Source organism: Triticum aestivum, chromosome 7D (assembly GCF_018294505.1).
Source record: "Triticum aestivum cultivar Chinese Spring chromosome 7D, IWGSC CS RefSeq v2.1, whole genome shotgun sequence".
NCBI lineage: Eukaryota > Viridiplantae > Streptophyta > Magnoliopsida > Poales > Poaceae > Triticum > Triticum aestivum.
Window position 1 is genome coordinate 25,687,852 of NC_057814.1, and position 18,375 is coordinate 25,706,226.

The 18,375-nt window shown below is 48.7% G+C and overlaps 6 protein-coding genes across 6 annotated transcripts; all 6 read right to left on the reverse strand.

Annotated features, from left to right (window-relative positions):
* Positions 1-269: 269 nt before the first annotated feature.
* LOC123170672 (uncharacterized) lies at positions 270-1,704 on the reverse strand. The gene has a single exon (XM_044588483.1). The coding sequence runs from the start codon at positions 1,702-1,704 to the stop codon at positions 391-393; it is 1,314 nt and encodes a 437-aa protein (XP_044444418.1). The 3' UTR covers positions 270-390.
* A 757-nt stretch (positions 1,705-2,461) lies between these two features.
* On the reverse strand, positions 2,462-3,824 carry LOC123170674 (uncharacterized). The gene has a single exon (XM_044588484.1). The coding sequence runs from the start codon at positions 3,822-3,824 to the stop codon at positions 2,511-2,513; it is 1,314 nt and encodes a 437-aa protein (XP_044444419.1). The 3' UTR covers positions 2,462-2,510.
* Positions 3,825-4,334: 510 nt separating this feature from the next.
* LOC123170675 (uncharacterized) lies at positions 4,335-5,943 on the reverse strand. Its single transcript, XM_044588485.1, has one exon. The coding sequence runs from the start codon at positions 5,941-5,943 to the stop codon at positions 4,630-4,632; it is 1,314 nt and encodes a 437-aa protein (XP_044444420.1). The 3' UTR covers positions 4,335-4,629.
* Positions 5,944-6,453: 510 nt separating this feature from the next.
* On the reverse strand, positions 6,454-8,062 carry LOC123170676 (uncharacterized). The gene has a single exon (XM_044588486.1). It carries the CDS (start codon positions 8,060-8,062, stop codon positions 6,749-6,751), a length of 1,314 nt encoding a protein of 437 aa, XP_044444421.1. The 3' UTR covers positions 6,454-6,748.
* Positions 8,063-8,746: 684 nt separating this feature from the next.
* On the reverse strand, positions 8,747-10,181 carry LOC123170677 (uncharacterized). The gene has a single exon (XM_044588488.1). It carries the CDS (start codon positions 10,179-10,181, stop codon positions 8,868-8,870), a length of 1,314 nt encoding a protein of 437 aa, XP_044444423.1. The 3' UTR covers positions 8,747-8,867.
* A 541-nt stretch (positions 10,182-10,722) lies between these two features.
* LOC123170493 (uncharacterized) lies at positions 10,723-14,836 on the reverse strand. The gene is made up of 2 exons (XM_044588355.1): positions 14,120-14,836; positions 10,723-12,711 (listed from the first exon to the last, which is right to left on the reverse strand). Exons 1-2 carry the CDS (start codon positions 14,810-14,812, stop codon positions 10,987-10,989), a joined length of 2,418 nt encoding a protein of 805 aa, XP_044444290.1. The 5' UTR covers positions 14,813-14,836; the 3' UTR covers positions 10,723-10,986.
* Between the last annotated feature and the right edge of the window lie 3,539 nt (positions 14,837-18,375).

An 18,375-nucleotide genomic window follows, 5' to 3' on the forward strand; every position in this document is an offset into this window, starting at 1 on the left:
AACATTTTTAAAACCCAGGATCTGTTTTTAAATTCTGTAAACTTTTTCAAATACATGTTGTTTTTCAAAAATTAATGTGAACCAGTCCACCGCCAAACGAGCGAACGAAGCGGGGTTGACCGACCAAGCGAGCAGCTTGCATGTTAGGCCGGCCCATGAGAGTGGGGCGCAAAGGGCGCCGGTTCGGAGCTCTCGATGATTTTATGTAAAAAATATTCTGGCCAACATAGCAATAGGAAGATTGTGAACAGCTCATCGACAATATTAATACAAATGAAATGTTCTCAATCCGCTTAGAAATAAACAATTTAATGAAAACAGAAAAACGCAAGCAACCAACCAATATGAAGCCACATAGGCCAAAACGCACACGCAGCAAAGATATCCATACTACTTTTCGGGGCGGGTTATTCCGGTGTGGGTGGTCAAGGCCCAAAGCACGGTGATGAACTCGCCGCCCTGCACCAGCACACTCTCGTGCCCCATCACGCGCTCCTCATCGCCCGACGGCGCGAGGTACACGAGGAGCTCCGTCCACAGGTCGGCAAGCAGCTTCCACGTCTGCTCCCGCTGGGTGTCGTCGTCCCTCGTAGGTTCCTCCCTCAGCATATTCCCCAACTTCGTGCCATTGTGGACCACCTTGCCGTCCTCCCAGGCCGCAGTAGCCTCCCTGTTGGGGGCCGCCATGACCTTGTCGACCCTCGAGCGCCAACACAAGAGGTAGTAGGGGGCGCATTTGAGCGTGGCCTTGAGCTCCTCCTTGGCGGCCTCGAAGACGCGCTCTGACTTTTCCTGGTTGTCCGGGAGTAGTTCGGGGTGGAAGGCCACCAGGTAGGCGCAGTACTTGGACAGCCTCGTCGCCACCATGTGGTACTGGGAAGCCTTGCTCTGCTTTCCCTTGTCAGGAGAGTACTTGGCCTCCATGATGGTGGTAGCGACGTGCCAGGTGAGGATGACCTCCGCGAGGCTATCGCTCCGACACGCCGGCAAGAGGTCTTCTCTGTTCACAAGAACAGAGCTTCCATTGTTGAGATCAGTGCCATCATGGATGTGCTTCACAAGCGATTCCATGATGGCGTATTTGGCGCCTTTTGGCACGGGTGCCGTCTCGAGCACCAGAGAGAACATGGATGGCAGGCCGAGGACGAGCGGCCACCGGAGGTTCAGCAGTGAGAACTGCTTGAAGCCAAGGATGGGCTGGCTCATCTTTTTCCGCAACCATATGATGCGGTGGACAGAGCTCCTGAACATCTTGCTATCACGCCACCATCGCTTTGTCACGTAGTTGTGGACCAGTGACACCATGAACCAGTTTGAGAGGAGGAAGACGATGAATTCCCACATCTCCTCGTAGAAGAAGATGGCTAAGAGGAGGAAGGTGATGGCAAAGTCCACCGTCGTGAAGAAGGCCGACGGCGAGGAGATGGACTTGATTAGGAGGCACATGGTGGTGTTGACGACGCCGGACTTTATGGCGAAGTTGTCCCTCGTGATGCTGGAGAAGGCGAAGCCCGCATCGTCGAAGCCGCAGAGCACGACAGTCATAAGGCACAAACCGAGGACCACCACGGGAAGCAGGAAGTAGTTGGCGAGTAAGAAGAAAGGGCTCGCGAGGACGACGGGGATGACGGAGTGGTAGTACTCGCACAGGAAGTTCACCTCGTCGTTTTTATTGTTTGAAACAACTACCAAAATATAATTCATAAACTTTCCCACACATTTCTGTCATATATCAAGCCATTTTAGGAGCATCGTTTAGGACTCATTTCAATATTATTATAATGTTCTGACATCTTGGAAATAATGAAAAACAAATTAAAATCACTTTGAGTTCTTTTAGATTTTTAGATTTAAAAGTTACTTCGAAATCATTGATATTATTATTTTACATGGGAGTCAGGTGATTTAAATCATAAAAATTTCGTCCAGATCCGCCGTGGTTTAGGTCATACAAATATGATGATCGGGGCAGTTCTTGTGCTTATAGCGCTAGTTCCTGTGGTACAAGGGTACAAGCGTGTTCCTTATTGGTTCGGCCCATATAACTTTTGGCTTGCCCAGTTTGGGGATGCTACTAAAAGCTTGTTTCCCTAATTTTTATTTTTATTTCAAATTCATCAACATTTTTAAAACCCAGGATCTGTTTTTAAATTCTGTAAACTTTTTCAAATACATGTTGTTTTTCAAAAATTAATGTGAACCAGTCCACCGCCAAACGAGCGAACGAAGCGGGGTTGACCGACCAAGCGAGCAGCTTGCATGTTAGGCCGGCCCATGAGAGTGGGGCGCAAAGGGCGCCGGTTCGGAGCTCTCGATGATTTTATGTAAAAAATATTCTGGCCAACATAGCAATAGGAAGATTGTGAACAGCTCATTGACAATATTAATACAAATGAAATGTTCTCAATCCGCTTAGAAATAAACAATTTAATGAAAACAGAAAAACGCAAGCAAACCAACCAATATGAAGCCACATAGGCCAAAACGCACACGCAGCAAAGATATCCATACTACTTTTCGGGGCGGGTTATTCCGGTGTGGGTGGTCAAGGCCCAAAGCACGGTGATGAACTCGCCGCCCTGCACCAGCACACTCTCGTGCCCCATCACGCGCTCCTCATCGCCCGACGGCGCGAGGTACACGAGGAGCTCCGTCCACAGGTCGGCAAGCAGCTTCCACGTCTGCTCCCGCTGGGTGTCGTCGTCCCTCGTAGGTTCCTCCCTCAGCATATTCCCCAACTTCGTGCCATTGTGGACCACCTTGCCGTCCTCCCAGGGCGCAGTAGCCTCCCTGTTGGGGGCCGCCATGACCTTGTCGACCCTCGAGCGCCAACACAAGAGGTAGTAGGGGGCGCATTTGAGCGTGGCCTTGAGCTCCTCCTTGGCGGCCTCGAAGACGCGCTCTGACTTTTCCTGGTTGTCCGGGAGTAGTTCGGGGTGGAAGGCCACCAGGTAGGCGCAGTACTTGGACAGCCTCGTCGCCACCATGTGGTACTGGGAAGCCTTGCTCTGCTTTCCCTTGTCAGGAGAGTACTTGGCCTCCATGATGGTGGTAGCGACGTGCCAGGTGAGGATGACCTCCGCGAGGCTATCGCTCCGACACGCCGGCAAGAGGTCTTCTCTGTTCACAAGAACAGAGCTTCCATTGTTGAGATCAGTGCCATCATGGATGTGCTTCACAAGCGATTCCATGATGGCGTATTTGGCGCCTTTTGGCACGGGTGCCGTCTCGAGCACCAGAGAGAACATGGATGGCAGGCCGAGGACGAGCGGCCACCGGAGGTTCAGCAGTGAGAACTGCTTGAAGCCAAGGATGGGCTGGCTCATCTTTTTCCGCAACCATATGATGCGGTGGACAGAGCTCCTGAACATCTTGCTATCACGCCACCATCGCTTTGTCACGTAGTTGTGGACCAGTGACACCATGAACCAGTTTGAGAGGAGGAAGACGATGAATTCCCACATCTCCTCGTAGAAGAAGATGGCTAAGAGGAGGAAGGTGATGGCAAAGTCCACCGTCGTGAAGAAGGCCGACGGCGAGGAGATGGACTTGATTAGGAGGCACATGGTGGTGTTGACGACGCCGGACTTTATGGCGAAGTTGTCCCTCGTGATGCTGGAGAAGGCGAAGCCCGCATCGTCGAAGCCGCAGAGCACGACAGTCATAAGGCACAAACCGAGGACCACCACGGGAAGCAGGAAGTAGTTGGCGAGTAAGAAGAAAGGGCTCGCGAGGACGACGGGGATGACGGAGTGGTAGTACTCGCACAGGAAGTTCACCTCGTCGTTTTTATTGTTTGAAACAACTACCAAAATATAATTCATAAACTTTCCCACACATTTCTGTCATATATCAAGCCATTTTAGGAGCATCGTTTAGGACTCATTTCAATATTATTATAATGTTCTGACATCTTGGAAATAATGAAAAACAAATTAAAATCACTTTGAGTTCTTTTAGATTTTTAGATTTAAAAGTTACTTCGAAATCATTGATATTATTATTTTACATGGGAGTCAGGTGATTTAAATCATAAAAATTTCGTCCAGATCCGCCGTGGTTTAGGTCATACAAATATGATGATCGGGGCAGTTCTTGTGCTTATAGCGCTAGTTCCTGTGGTACAAGGGTACAAGCGTGTTCCTTATTGGTTCGGCCCATATAACTTTTGGCTTGCCCAGTTTGGGGATGCTACTAAAAGCTTGTTTCCCTAATTTTTATTTTTATTTCAAATTCATCAACATTTTTAAAACCCAGGATCTGTTTTTAAATTCTGTAAACTTTTTCAAATACATGTTGTTTTTCAAAAATTAATGTGAACCAGTCCACCGCCAAACGAGCGAACGAAGCGGGGTTGACCGACCAAGCGAGCAGCTTGCATGTTAGGCCGGCCCATGAGAGTGGGGCGCAAAGGGCGCCGGTTCGGAGCTCTCGATGATTTTATGTAAAAAATATTCTGGCCAACATAGCAATAGGAAGATTGTGAACAGCTCATTGACAATATTAATACAAATGAAATGTTCTCAATCCGCTTAGAAATAAACAATTTAATGAAAACAGAAAAACGCAAGCAACCAACCAATATGAAGCCACATAGGCCAAAACGCACACGCAGCAAAGATATCCATACTACTTTTCGGGGCGGGTTATTCCGGTGTGGGTGGTCAAGGCCCAAAGCACGGTGATGAACTCGCCGCCCTGCACCAGCACACTCTCGTGCCCCATCACGCGCTCCTCATCGCCCGACGGCGCGAGGTACACGAGGAGCTCCGTCCACAGGTCGGCAAGCAGCTTCCACGTCTGCTCCCGCTGGGTGTCGTCGTCCCTCGTAGGTTCCTCCCTCAGCATATTCCCCAACTTCGTGCCATTGTGGACCACCTTGCCGTCCTCCCAGGCCGCAGTAGCCTCCCTGTTGGGGGCCGCCATGACCTTGTCGACCCTCGAGCGCCAACACAAGAGGTAGTAGGGGGCGCATTTGAGCGTGGCCTTGAGCTCCTCCTTGGCGGCCTCGAAGACGCGCTCTGACTTTTCCTGGTTGTCCGGGAGTAGTTCGGGGTGGAAGGCCACCAGGTAGGCGCAGTACTTGGACAGCCTCGTCGCCACCATGTGGTACTGGGAAGCCTTGCTCTGCTTTCCCTTGTCAGGAGAGTACTTGGCCTCCATGATGGTGGTAGCGACGTGCCAGGTGAGGATGACCTCCGCGAGGCTATCGCTCCGACACGCCGGCAAGAGGTCTTCTCTGTTCACAAGAACAGAGCTTCCATTGTTGAGATCAGTGCCATCATGGATGTGCTTCACAAGCGATTCCATGATGGCGTATTTGGCGCCTTTTGGCACGGGTGCCGTCTCGAGCACCAGAGAGAACATGGATGGCAGGCCGAGGACGAGCGGCCACCGGAGGTTCAGCAGTGAGAACTGCTTGAAGCCAAGGATGGGCTGGCTCATCTTTTTCCGCAACCATATGATGCGGTGGACAGAGCTCCTGAACATCTTGCTATCACGCCACCATCGCTTTGTCACGTAGTTGTGGACCAGTGACACCATGAACCAGTTTGAGAGGAGGAAGACGATGAATTCCCACATCTCCTCGTAGAAGAAGATGGCTAAGAGGAGGAAGGTGATGGCAAAGTCCACCGTCGTGAAGAAGGCCGACGGCGAGGAGATGGACTTGATTAGGAGGCACATGGTGGTGTTGACGACGCCGGACTTTATGGCGAAGTTGTCCCTCGTGATGCTGGAGAAGGCGAAGCCCGCATCGTCGAAGCCGCAGAGCACGACAGTCATAAGGCACAAACCGAGGACCACCACGGGAAGCAGGAAGTAGTTGGCGAGTAAGAAGAAAGGGCTCGCGAGGACGACGGGGATGACGGAGTGGTAGTACTCGCACAGGAAGTTCACCTCGTCGTTTTTATTGTTTGAAACAACTACCAAAATATAATTCATAAACTTTCCCACACATTTCTGTCATATATCAAGCCATTTTAGGAGCATCGTTTAGGACTCATTTCAATATTATTATAATGTTCTGACATCTTGGAAATAATGAAAAACAAATTAAAATCACTTTGAGTTCTTTTAGATTTTTAGATTTAAAAGTTACTTCGAAATCATTGATATTATTATTTTACATGGGAGTCAGGTGATTTAAATCATAAAAATTTCGTCCAGATCCGCCGTGGTTTAGGTCATACAAATATGATGATCGGGGCAGTTCTTGTGCTTATAGCGCTAGTTCCTGTGGTACAAGGGTACAAGCGTGTTCCTTATTGGTTCGGCCCATATAACTTTTGGCTTGCCCAGTTTGGGGATGCTACTAAAAGCTTGTTTCCCTAATTTTTATTTTTATTTCAAATTCATCAACATTTTTAAAACCCAGGATCTGTTTTTAAATTCTGTAAACTTTTTCAAATACATGTTGTTTTTCAAAAATTAATGTGAACCAGTCCACCGCCAAACGAGCGAACGAAGCGGGGTTGACCGACCAAGCGAGCAGCTTGCATGTTAGGCCGGCCCATGAGAGTGGGGCGCAAAGGGCGCCGGTTCGGAGCTCTCGATGATTTTATGTAAAAAATATTCTGGCCAACATAGCAATAGGAAGATTGTGAACAGCTCATTGACAATATTAATACAAATGAAATGTTCTCAATCCGCTTAGAAATAAACAATTTAATGAAAACAGAAAAACGCAAGCAACCAACCAATATGAAGCCACATAGGCCAAAACGCACACGCAGCAAAGATATCCATACTACTTTTCGGGGCGGGTTATTCCGGTGTGGGTGGTCAAGGCCCAAAGCACGGTGATGAACTCGCCGCCCTGCACCAGCACACTCTCGTGCCCCATCACGCGCTCCTCATCGCCCGACGGCGCGAGGTACACGAGGAGCTCCGTCCACAGGTCGGCAAGCAGCTTCCACGTCTGCTCCCGCTGGGTGTCGTCGTCCCTCGTAGGTTCCTCCCTCAGCATATTCCCCAACTTCGTGCCATTGTGGACCACCTTGCCGTCCTCCCAGGCCGCAGTAGCCTCCCTGTTGGGGGCCGCCATGACCTTGTCGACCCTCGAGCGCCAACACAAGAGGTAGTAGGGGGCGCATTTGAGCGTGGCCTTGAGCTCCTCCTTGGCGGCCTCGAAGACGCGCTCTGACTTTTCCTGGTTGTCCGGGAGTAGTTCGGGGTGGAAGGCCACCAGGTAGGCGCAGTACTTGGACAGCCTCGTCGCCACCATGTGGTACTGGGAAGCCTTGCTCTGCTTTCCCTTGTCAGGAGAGTACTTGGCCTCCATGATGGTGGTAGCGACGTGCCAGGTGAGGATGACCTCCGCGAGGCTATCGCTCCGACACGCCGGCAAGAGGTCTTCTCTGTTCACAAGAACAGAGCTTCCATTGTTGAGATCAGTGCCATCATGGATGTGCTTCACAAGCGATTCCATGATGGCGTATTTGGCGCCTTTTGGCACGGGTGCCGTCTCGAGCACCAGAGAGAACATGGATGGCAGGCCGAGGACGAGCGGCCACCGGAGGTTCAGCAGTGAGAACTGCTTGAAGCCAAGGATGGGCTGGCTCATCTTTTTCCGCAACCATATGATGCGGTGGACAGAGCTCCTGAACATCTTGCTATCACGCCACCATCGCTTTGTCACGTAGTTGTGGACCAGTGACACCATGAACCAGTTTGAGAGGAGGAAGACGATGAATTCCCACATCTCCTCGTAGAAGAAGATGGCTAAGAGGAGGAAGGTGATGGCAAAGTCCACCGTCGTGAAGAAGGCCGACGGCGAGGAGATGGACTTGATTAGGAGGCACATGGTGGTGTTGACGACGCCGGACTTTATGGCGAAGTTGTCCCTCGTGATGCTGGAGAAGGCGAAGCCCGCATCGTCGAAGCCGCAGAGCACGACAGTCATAAGGCACAAACCGAGGACCACCACGGGAAGCAGGAAGTAGTTGGCGAGTAAGAAGAAAGGGCTCGCGAGGACGACGGGGATGACGGAGTGGTAGTACTCGCACAGGAAGTTCACCTCGTCGTTTTTATTGTTTGAAACAACTACCAAAATATAATTCATAAACTTTCCCACACATTTCTGTCATATATCAAGCCATTTTAGGAGCATCGTTTAGGACTCATTTCAATATTATTATAATGTTCTGACATCTTGGAAATAATGAAAAACAAATTAAAATCACTTTGAGTTCTTTTAGATTTTTAGATTTAAAAGTTACTTCGAAATCATTGATATTATTATTTTACATGGGAGTCAGGTGATTTAAATCATAAAAATTTCGTCCAGATCCGCCGTGGTTTAGGTCATACAAATATGATGATCGGGGCAGTTCTTGTGCTTATAGCGCTAGTTCCTGTGGTACAAGGGTACAAGCGTGTTCCTTATTGGTTCGGCCCATATAACTTTTGGCTTGCCCAGTTTGGGGATGCTACTAAAAGCTTGTTTCCCTAATTTTTATTTTTATTTCAAATTCATCAACATTTTTAAAACCCAGGATCTGTTTTTAAATTCTGTAAACTTTTTCAAATACATGTTGTTTTTCAAAAATTAATGTGAACCAGTCCACCGCCAAACGAGCGAACGAAGCGGGGTTGACCGACCAAGCGAGCAGCTTGCATGTTAGGCCGGCCCATGAGAGTGGGGCGCAAAGGGCGCCGGTTCGGAGCTCTCGATGATTTTATGTAAAAAATATTCTGGCCAACATAGCAATAGGAAGATTGTGAACAGCTCATCGACAATATTAATACAAATGAAATGTTCTCAATCCGCTTAGAAATAAACAATTTAATGAAAACAGAAAAACGCAAGCAACCAACCAATATGAAGCCACATAGGCCAAAACGCACACGCAGCAAAGATATCCATACTACTTTTCGGGGCGGGTTATTCCGGTGTGGGTGGTCAAGGCCCAAAGCACGGTGATGAACTCGCCGCCCTGCACCAGCACACTCTCGTGCCCCATCACGCGCTCCTCATCGCCCGACGGCGCGAGGTACACGAGGAGCTCCGTCCACAGGTCGGCAAGCAGCTTCCACGTCTGCTCCCGCTGGGTGTCGTCGTCCCTCGTAGGTTCCTCCCTCAGCATATTCCCCAACTTCGTGCCATTGTGGACCACCTTGCCGTCCTCCCAGGCCGCAGTAGCCTCCCTGTTGGGGGCCGCCATGACCTTGTCGACCCTCGAGCGCCAACACAAGAGGTAGTAGGGGGCGCATTTGAGCGTGGCCTTGAGCTCCTCCTTGGCGGCCTCGAAGACGCGCTCTGACTTTTCCTGGTTGTCCGGGAGTAGTTCGGGGTGGAAGGCCACCAGGTAGGCGCAGTACTTGGACAGCCTCGTCGCCACCATGTGGTACTGGGAAGCCTTGCTCTGCTTTCCCTTGTCAGGAGAGTACTTGGCCTCCATGATGGTGGTAGCGACGTGCCAGGTGAGGATGACCTCCGCGAGGCTATCGCTCCGACACGCCGGCAAGAGGTCTTCTCTGTTCACAAGAACAGAGCTTCCATTGTTGAGATCAGTGCCATCATGGATGTGCTTCACAAGCGATTCCATGATGGCGTATTTGGCGCCTTTTGGCACGGGTGCCGTCTCGAGCACCAGAGAGAACATGGATGGCAGGCCGAGGACGAGCGGCCACCGGAGGTTCAGCAGTGAGAACTGCTTGAAGCCAAGGATGGGCTGGCTCATCTTTTTCCGCAACCATATGATGCGGTGGACAGAGCTCCTGAACATCTTGCTATCACGCCACCATCGCTTTGTCACGTAGTTGTGGACCAGTGACACCATGAACCAGTTTGAGAGGAGGAAGACGATGAATTCCCACATCTCCTCGTAGAAGAAGATGGCTAAGAGGAGGAAGGTGATGGCAAAGTCCACCGTCGTGAAGAAGGCCGACGGCGAGGAGATGGACTTGATTAGGAGGCACATGGTGGTGTTGACGACGCCGGACTTTATGGCGAAGTTGTCCCTCGTGATGCTGGAGAAGGCGAAGCCCGCATCGTCGAAGCCGCAGAGCACGACAGTCATAAGGCACAAACCGAGGACCACCACGGGAAGCAGGAAGTAGTTGGCGAGTAAGAAGAAAGGGCTCGCGAGGACGACGGGGATGACGGAGTGGTAGTACTCGCACAGGAAGTTCACCTCGTCGTTTTTATTGTTTGAAACAACTACCAAAATATAATTCATAAACTTTCCCACACATTTCTGTCATATATCAAGCCATTTTAGGAGCATCGTTTAGGACTCATTTCAATATTATTATAATGTTCTGACATCTTGGAAATAATGAAAAACAAATTAAAATCACTTTGAGTTCTTTTAGATTTTTAGATTTAAAAGTTACTTCGAAATCATTGATATTATTATTTTACATGGGAGTCAGGTGATTTAAATCATAAAAATTTCGTCCAGATCCGCCGTGGTTTAGGTCATACAAATATGATGATCGGGGCAGTTCTTGTGCTTATAGCGCTAGTTCCTGTGGTACAAGGGTACAAGCGTGTTCCTTATTGGTTCGGCCCATATAACTTTTGGCTTGCCCAGTTTGGGGATGCTACTAAAAGCTTGTTTCCCTAATTTTTATTTTTATTTCAAATTCATCAACATTTTTAAAACCCAGGATCTGTTTTTAAATTCTGTAAACTTTTTCAAATACATGTTGTTTTTCAAAAATTAATGTGAACCAGTCCACTGCCAAACGAGCGAACGAAGCGGGGTTGACCGACCAAGCGAGCAGCTTGCATGTTAGGCCGGCCCATGAGAGTGGGGCGCAAAGGGCGCCGGTTCGGAGCTCTCGATGATTTTATGTAAAAAATATTCTGGCCAACATAGCAATAGGAAGATTGTGAACAGCTCATTGACAATATTAATACAAATGAAATGTTCTCAATCCGCTTAGAAATAAACAATTTAATGAAAACAGAAAAACGCAAGCAACCAACCAATATGAAGCCACATAGGCCAAAACGCACACGCAGCAAAGATATCCATACTACTTTTCGGGGCGGGTTATTCCGGTGTGGGTGGTCAAGGCCCAAAGCACGGTGATGAACTCGCCGCCCTGCACCAGCACACTCTCGTGCCCCATCACGCGCTCCTCATCGCCCGACGGCGCGAGGTACACGAGGAGCTCCGTCCACAGGTCGGCAAGCAGCTTCCACGTCTGCTCCCGCTGGGTGTCGTCGTCCCTCGTAGGTTCCTCCCTCAGCATATTCCCCAACTTCGTGCCATTGTGGACCACCTTGCCGTCCTCCCAGGCCGCAGTAGCCTCCCTGTTGGGGGCCGCCATGACCTTGTCGACCCTCGAGCGCCAACACAAGAGGTAGTAGGGGGCGCATTTGAGCGTGGCCTTGAGCTCCTCCTTGGCGGCCTCGAAGACGCGCTCTGACTTTTCCTGGTTGTCCGGGAGTAGTTCGGGGTGGAAGGCCACCAGGTAGGCGCAGTACTTGGACAGCCTCGTCGCCACCATGTGGTACTGGGAAGCCTTGCTCTGCTTTCCCTTGTCAGGAGAGTACTTGGCCTCCATGATGGTGGTAGCGACGTGCCAGGTGAGGATGACCTCCGCGAGGCTATCGCTCCGACACGCCGGCAAGAGGTCTTCTCTGTTCACAAGAACAGAGCTTCCATTGTTGAGATCAGTGCCATCATGGATGTGCTTCACAAGCGATTCCATGATGGCGTATTTGGCGCCTTTTGGCACGGGTGCCGTCTCGAGCACCAGAGAGAACATGGATGGCAGGCCGAGGACGAGCGGCCACCGGAGGTTCAGCAGTGAGAACTGCTTGAAGCCAAGGATGGGCTGGCTCATCTTTTTCCGCAACCATATGATGCGGTGGACAGAGCTCCTGAACATCTTGCTATCACGCCACCATCGCTTTGTCACGTAGTTGTGGACCAGTGACACCATGAACCAGTTTGAGAGGAGGAAGACGATGAATTCCCACATCTCCTCGTAGAAGAAGATGGCTAAGAGGAGGAAGGTGATGGCAAAGTCCACCGTCGTGAAGAAGGCCGACGGCGAGGAGATGGACTTGATTAGGAGGCACATGGTGGTGTTGACGACGCCGGACTTTATGGCGAAGTTGTCCGTCGTGATGCTGGAGAAGGCGAAGCCCGCATCACCGAAGCCGCAGAGCACGACAGTCATAAGGCACAAACCGAGGACCACCACGGGAAGCAGGACGTAGTTGGCGAGTAAGAAGAAAGGGCTCGCGAGGACGACGGGGATGACGGAGTGGTAGTACTCGCACAGGAAGTTCACCTCGTCGTTCATCATCTGGAATAGCTCCGCCGCTGCCTTCTCTGACCTGTCATGGTAGATGCCATCGAAGAGTAGGTCACGACACTCGCGAGTCTCTTCCTTGGTCACCGGCGGCAGGTGCTCAAACCTCCTCCGTAGCAGCTTGAAGAGCGCAAAGGAGAGGCACAACCTCCTGAGCCGCAGCCGTAGGTCTTGCTCGAGGTTGGAATAGGCATGATCCCAGATTTTTCCAACAGTGAGGACGGTGTCGTTGGGGGAGATATCCTTCAGCTTGTAGCCATCAGCAGTTGGTTCTATAACCAGGTCTTCTTCACCCATGACGATGAACCTGCAGCTCTTCAACATGGCCTCGCCGCCACCACCTTGGTTATTTCTGGCAGTCGCCCGGTGCTCAACGTCCTCAACGTCGAGGACATGGGTCGACGGCGAATGGTGCTGATGGGGCTCTTGCTGATCCTGATGATGGAATATAATGTGAAGGGCGGCCGTTAAAGAGCATGTGTTTGTCAACTTTTTTGCTTATTGATTAGACTATCTACAGTGGGGGTAATATAAGTGGCAACATCACATGTATCTAGGTAAAATAGATGATTTGGCAAGTAATCAATAAAGAAAAAAAGACATGTGGTAACATACCTAGTTACTCATAGTATGAGTAACACATTACATACCAAGACAAATTGAGTCTACAACCTAATAAATAAAAGTGTTGTATGACACTACACATATATATGTTACTCTCCACTATAGAGGTAGTAACATAGACTAATAACATCTGTATGTTACCAGTCTAATTTACTCCCCATTGTCCCCATTGTAGCTAGTCTCAGAGGACAGGATTTTTCTGTTCTAGCCAGTCCTACATGCACGCCATGTGTGCACGTACTATGCATATTATGTGAACCATGTACATCATATCACCTTCTCCCTATGACGTGTGAGACAGCTAACGAGGTGGCACCATAGCAAAGTGACTAGTGGGTCTGTTTTGTAGTCAAATGGTGGTATGAGATCTTTTGAACCAACCTACAACAGAGTTACATCGTATCCAACCACGATTTTTAGTGTTATTATATTGTTTGTACCAATTATATATCTTTTGAACCAAATATTGGATTGAAAACCCGTTTGAGTATTAGTATTCACAAAATTTATATCATCGAAACAAGATTAATTTTGAACACTTTAAATTTTTTTATGTAACCATATTAAAACTTATATGAAACTATTACATGTGTGTTTCATCGTATATTCACATGTTCCATGGCTTCACTACTTTCCTATTCCGGATTTTCGTACTATTTCATTCAGTTTGCATTTCTATTTTTGGAGCTTACAAATAAGTTTCATATCCATTTGCTAAATTATCTTTCAAGGTTGGGCAGGGCACTAAAAGTGTTCTCTTCATATATTTTCTATATGATACCATTTTTATATCATCACAATTTTACATGTTTTCACTATTTATTCTTACATTCCCTTTTGCATGTTTTCGTTATTGTTTCATTCGACATTCAATTTGCTATACGTTTTATTATGTTTTGCATGTTTTCAGTATTGGTTCACTCCGGTTTCGTTGTCGTATCATCTCACATCTCATATAAATTTCATTATGGTACTAAATTTAAATTTATACTTGTTTAGTACATGTTAACGTTTGATCTTGTTCAAAAGATTTAAATGTCATGAACACTAATCTGCAAACTGATTCTAAATCGGATCATGGCTTCTATACATTGGGTGGTTCCAACTTTTTCTATATAGTTGAATTCCATATAGTACTCCTATGCAACATGCGTATTTGCTCACATAGTGGCTAGAATTTAATTTCGCCATCTATTAGCCCATGCATGCAGTTAAATACCTGTGGTTGTGGTCGACCTTGCTGCAGTATTTGTGACATGTAGGAGGTGATGAGACGCGTGTTCTTGCCATGTGCGTAGGATCGCTTGCCGACCTCGGTGAAGGCGATCCTCTGCACCACCTTGGTGGCGCAGAGCACCCAAAAGATGCCGAACACGGCCTTGCGGCCGACTCTCTTGAGGTTGAAGAAGACGAGGCTGCCGAGCCAGACGACGCGGCCGGCACGCTGGATGGTGCCGGAGTAGCCGCGCATGCGGATCTCGTCCACCTTCTTGCGGAGGAGCTCCACGAGGAGCATCCAGAGGAGGATCAAGCCGGCCTGCAGCGAGAGGTCTGGCTCCTCGCGGCGGGCAGCGCCGGCGGCGGCGGCCACCTTGCCGGCGTTCTTGGCCTCGGAGAAGAGGTAGGACATGACGGGGAGGAAGAGGGAGAGCAAGGAGGAGAGGAAGAGGCGGACCTTGGGGTCGAGGATGGCGCTGACGTCGGAGAAGCGGCTGAAGAGGTTGAGGTTGAAGAAGATGCCGGCGAGGGCAAACATGATGACGGAGGCGGCCACCATGGACGACTCATTGCTCGTGTCGGTGTAAGAGTCTGTGACGTTGCGCACGTACTTGTCGACGCTGGCGGACGTGTCGGCGTCGCAGAAGCGATGCAAGAGATAGTCGCCGGTAGAGTTGGGCGCGAAGCTTATCATCGCGTTCTATCCTACGTGCATATAGCCATATACTAGCGTGGAAGAAAGCTACGTGCATGCTACCCCATGTTTTTGTAGTTGGCTTGCGCGATGTAAAAGCTCGTGACGTTGAATGCACGCGAGAATACTTCTGATGGGCATCGCGTGCTCGAATGGCAAGGTTTTGATTCGCTTGGTCGATTGAAAGCTAGATCAGCTACGTAACGTGCATGACATCGTTGCCAGCCGTTGCTCCTGAACCATAGCAATAGCATACTTGTTTTTTGTTTTTCGCATGGTAACACTTCTTTTTTTTTTTTCTCCCCGGAAGGCGAGTCGGCGGCGGCTCTCTCAAGATGTAATAAGGTTTTCCTCGTCTAGCCCCTGTGACGGTGGCATGTCTTGCGTTGTCGGAGGGCATGTCGAGGTGTGTTTGCAGCGGATCCCACAAGATTTGGTCGGCGTTTGTCCTCGGTGGATCTACTTGGATCTGGCTTTAGTTCGTCTGCGTTGATATGTCTACAAGTTGGATACTTTGAACCTACACTTCTCTTCATCGGCGATGGTTATTACTCTGGTGTGTGCTCGTTCTATGGGGGCTAGCACGATGATTTCTTACTATATACTACAAGAAAGTATGTCCGGCTCCGGCAAGGGAGTGGCGATGACGGGGGCGCGTCTTCGGCTCGCTCTAGTGTTTGTAGTTGTCGCTAGGTCGTCTACCGACCTGGATGTAATTTTTGTTATTTCTGATGTTATTTATACAACCATGATAATTGATGAATAAATTAAAAAAATTCTCACAAAATAAAACACTTCTTCTTTCTCTTTAAGATGGACTCGATGATGGAAATGCGAGAGTGGCTATGAATAAATCGACATAGAAATAACATGCTGACGTTCCATGCATCAAGAAGGTCATCCGAGCGAACTATCATTCCCCCAGTCGGGTAGGAATGGATGAACGTTTCCATTTGATCTAAAAACCACTCCCCGCAAACACTCCAGAATTCCCATGCAAAAATAGATAAATTTATCGTGCTGTTGTATAAGGACTTGTATGTTCTTACGTAAAAATTGCCACGTTATATAAAAAGATTGTCAGAAAATCGTCATGCTACAACAAAGTAATTGCCATGTGTTTTCAGGTATTTGTCACGATTGTAGCATGGAGTGGAGAATTGCTAGCCTTAGAAATGGTGAAAATTGCCATGCTCAGGAATTGCAGTGCTGGCTGAAAATAATTGCCATGCTATATCAATGGAATAAGGTGAAATTCCCATGCTCTAAAAATAGAAATCGTCATCCCAAATGCATTCGCTCATATTGCCATCCTGAGCGAATAGTTTAGTGTAGTCAACTCGCAGATCACTCAGAGGGGTGCATGGGAGCTAACGCTTTAGGATTCGCGCGCAGGATCCGTCGTGCCTGAAGGCGTTCCATCGGAATGATTACAAATCTGACGTTAGATCATTAGCATCTAGGATATTTAATAGGGTCTGAATGTGCACCAAATATTCTGCTCCGTCCTTGGATCCACCTTGCGGCGCGTGGTAGTAGAAGGAAAAAATTACCCTGGAGGCACGCCTGGGGTTTCGATTACCCGAAGACCTTCTCCGGAGTTTCATCACGAATCTCACCTACGTCCACCAGCTATACCTAGTATCCTCTTGGGCCGATCAAGGGGTTAGCCTGTTTACTCTCCAGGTCTTGGAGATCGGCGTTTGGTTCGGGGCGGTGGGGCACGGCTCTGCTAAGGTTTTTGTGGCGACCATGGCAAGTGAAGAATCGGGATCAAGTGATCGTAGCAGGGTTTCGGGAGGGATGAGAGGGAACAAGGCTCCTATCGATGATCTCCTGAAGCACTTGGAACTTCAAGAGGAGGAAGAGGATGATGTAAACTTCGATGAGAAATTCCCTGATCTAGCACTAGAGGCTGACTTCATGGCAATTTGTTGTGTGCGCACTACACGGCCATACTTGCGGGAATCGTCCTACAATACGATGAGAATGGCATGGTGCCTAGCACAGGATGTTCACTTCAAGCCGGTGGGGGAAAGTCTGTTTTGTTCTCACCGTGAATCGCTTGGGCGACCAGAAGCGGGTAAGGGAGCAGGGACCATGGATCTTCGGGGATAATGGCATGTCATTGCACCATATGGTTGTTTCACAAAGCTTTACGATGTCGTCCTTGATAAAATCTCGTTCTGGATACATATTCAGAATTTACCTCCTAGATATAGGAGCAATGAGGTGATGGAATCCCTCTGTAAGAGAGTGACTAAGGTACTGTTGGTAAACTTGAATCCAAGGGGAGATGGTAAACCTGTCAGGATTAGAGTTAGACTAGATGTTAACAAACCCTTGACTAGATTCATGGCGATTACGAAAGATAAGAAGAGAGTATTCTATCAAGTGTTCTACGAGAAAATCCCTAAGTTTTGCTATGTATGTGGCTTGCTGGGACACACTTTTCTGGAACATGGCAATGGGAAACACGAGGAAGAAGACATGGGTCGGGGTGCATGGCTGTTGGCGCTCATGATTACCCCTCCCTACACAAGAGGCAGCCTGACTCCTGGATGTAGGGGTGTCGTTGGGGTGGGGGGGGGGGGGGGGGGGGGTTGGAGGTCGGTCTGATGCAAATTAGGAGTGGACACAGAAGAATTTGGCATCGGAGGGGGAACTGGAAGACAAAGCTAGCAACACCTAAAAAGATCCCCCTCTTGAGGACCCGGACAAGCTCCTGACCGGTAGGAAAAGGATGAATCTGCAACCCCCAACATGAGTGATGCCGTAGATGGGTGCTAGCTACTGATGATACAACGGGAAAGGACTTGGTGCTCTCCATAAAAGAGAAAACTTCACCTATGGTGGCTGGAGCGGATGTGGAGGATGCTGATGCATCTTCGTAGGACTTGATGAGTGGATTTTATGCATACTTTTTAGAGTATATTATAGTGCCAAAATCCTTCATATCTTATTCATCTTGCACTTATTCAGGTCTCCAATGCAGACAATTTATTTTTATTTTTATTTAGTTTTATTAGTTTTCCGTTGTTTTGTGGTCTTTGTAGGTGTGTTGACATGTTCATGGCCTTGGGACATCAAAAGAATCAAGCTAGGGGTCAAACCAGAGAAGTTCCAGGCACCTGATCAAGGCCCTCTGGAGAATTTGATGATTTCACATTTAACAAAGTGTCCAAAATGAAGATCCAAGGCCAAAAACACATTTGGAATTTCGCTAGCAATCTAACGAGCCCAAGTATATCAAAATCGGAGTTGGTATAAAGAAATGGCGAGCAAAATACAAAGCAGCTCCAAAGTCTAGAGAGAAAGACGGCCTTCCATGCCACCGGAGCCGCCCGTTTGAGCGGTCATTTGAGCTCCAGACAACCACGAAAATTGGGCAGAACTTCCCAAATTTTGCGCCGATTTCGTCCCGGTTTTTCCCTATGAGATCCTTGATGACAAAGGCTTGTTTAGGATGTGGATTGGGCTCCCCTTGAGCCCTTGGATGAAAGGGAGGAGGCTAGATTAACGGGGGAGACCCGAGGTGGACTGCTATATCAAGACCTTGAACC